Source organism: Athene cunicularia (assembly GCF_003259725.1).
Source record: "Athene cunicularia isolate RWA chromosome 5 unlocalized genomic scaffold, athCun1 chr5_part2, whole genome shotgun sequence".
Taxonomy (NCBI): domain Eukaryota; kingdom Metazoa; phylum Chordata; class Aves; order Strigiformes; family Strigidae; genus Athene; species Athene cunicularia.
This window is the reverse complement of record NW_020799102.1, coordinates 11,182,627-11,184,354: the sequence shown is the minus strand read 5'-3', so window position 1 is coordinate 11,184,354 and position 1,728 is coordinate 11,182,627. Positions and strand designations below refer to the sequence as shown.

The 1,728-nt window shown below is 42.0% G+C and overlaps 1 protein-coding gene across 1 annotated transcript in view; it reads left to right on the top strand.

The window, feature by feature from the left end:
* The first annotated feature begins 1,314 nt into the window (after window positions 1–1,314).
* The window catches only part of COMMD9 (COMM domain containing 9), a 7,596-nt gene continuing 7,182 nt past the window's right edge, over window positions 1,315–1,728 (top strand). The window contains exon 1 of the mRNA XM_026850195.1: window positions 1,315–1,360. Coding sequence (XP_026705996.1) covers window positions 1,315–1,360 — 46 coding nt within the window. The remainder of the gene's footprint in view (window positions 1,361–1,728) is intronic.

Genomic DNA, 1,728 nt, shown 5'->3' with positions numbered 1-1,728 from the left:
AAAAATAAAAAGAGACAGAACACAAAGTTCCTCACTTCTAACTGCTAATCTTCTATGAACAAGTCTGACAGTATACAGACTATGTAGAGTTTAGGGGCTATGGACTATTATATTTTTCCATTCTGTGTGCATGAACTATGAAAACCTTAGCTGCACCCATAACACAAATAACAAGAACCAAGGTATTATTTTATAGTTTGGGTATTTTTCTTGTATTGCCTTTGCTAGCAACCTTGAAAATAATCACTATCACCTGGAAAACACTCCAGCAATGTAGTGCTTTTTCCTTCAGTCCAGTTGTTATAGATGGAAAAATACAGACAAGATTTGGTCCCCATAAGCCCTTCTTGAGAAGATTTGCATGTTGGATGTTTGAGTTGTAGGTCCACATGGCTCCTGGCTTGAAGCACTCTCAGCAGAGGTGGATCCTTGTGCCTATTTAGACACCTGCTGGTATCTAACCGCAGCCAGCTCATGTCTGTCACCTGCATTTAACAAGCACAGAAGGACCCAAGCAGACATCAGAAACCTCTGAAATGGCTACCATTTACAAACATTTTCTTGTTGTAAAGGTCCCTCCATGCTTTTGAGATTGTGTTGGCTATGTTGGCTTACAAAAAAGCGTACAAAGGATTTCTGACAGCATCTAGTGAGCTTTTCAGGTTACATTCATCACTCAGCATCTTAACCAGCAGAATACTTTTCTTTTGATGCAGCTAGCTCTACTTCAAGTGTTTTGCCAGTAGAGCTAAACTGGTTAGAGGTCATGGTGTCTACTTCTATAGCCAACATTTCTATGCTGGCAATGTTTCCCATTTCAAGTCAGTTCAGCCTTCCATGTTGAGGAGGCTGTCATGGTTTCTCTAAATTCATCACCATTCTTGTAAGTCCTGAGGAATCTACACTTCCTATTGAAGTCAGAGGCTTCCTGCATCCTAATAAAGGATCAGCAAGCGGTTTAAGCAACTTGAGTTTTATTCATTGCTGATTTTTTTTTCTACATCCATTTTGCAAGCATTTTCTCCTATGCTTTGAATGGAAAGTGAATCCATCTTTTCTACTTAGTTTCTACATTGGTCATCACCTCAAGTCAGGACATGCTCGGTTCTCACTTTTTGAGTCAAGGTGCCAAGACACTTGCTATTGTCTTATGCTCAGGGGTGATTTTTTAATAATATTTAAGACTAAAGGCCACTCTCTTAGTAGATAAACGAAGTGTCAGAATTGTCTACAAAATCTTGTCAACACAGTGATGCTAGCTAGAAATATGCAGAAAAAAAAATCATAGCTCTGCTGGCAGCACCCCTGGCATGGATGAGAGTCTGCCCCCAGCTTAGTAATGCAGGCAGCCTGCAGGCAGGTAACCCGCAGGCAGGACAAATGCCTCTGGCCTGGGCATGCTGTGCCTCCCCTACAAGGCTCTGCCAGCTCATGTTTTGTAGCCTGAGGATTAAAATCCTGGATTTTAAGCTTTTATGACTGCTCATGAATGGCAGTCTCTCTGTGCCCTTGGGCACAAAACCTGAGGAGGCCTGTGGTAACCTCTGGTGACTGATGTTCATGTAGTGGGTTGGGTGGAACAGAGAGACCATGTCTGCTGGAAAGCTCCTTTTAGCTGGAGCAAAAGGAGTGAGGACAAGAACATGGAAGTTGGATTTGTGCTAGTAAATTAAACATGATCTGAACTGTTTCTTGGCCCAGAGAAAAATGGGCATTGGATGGTTTGTG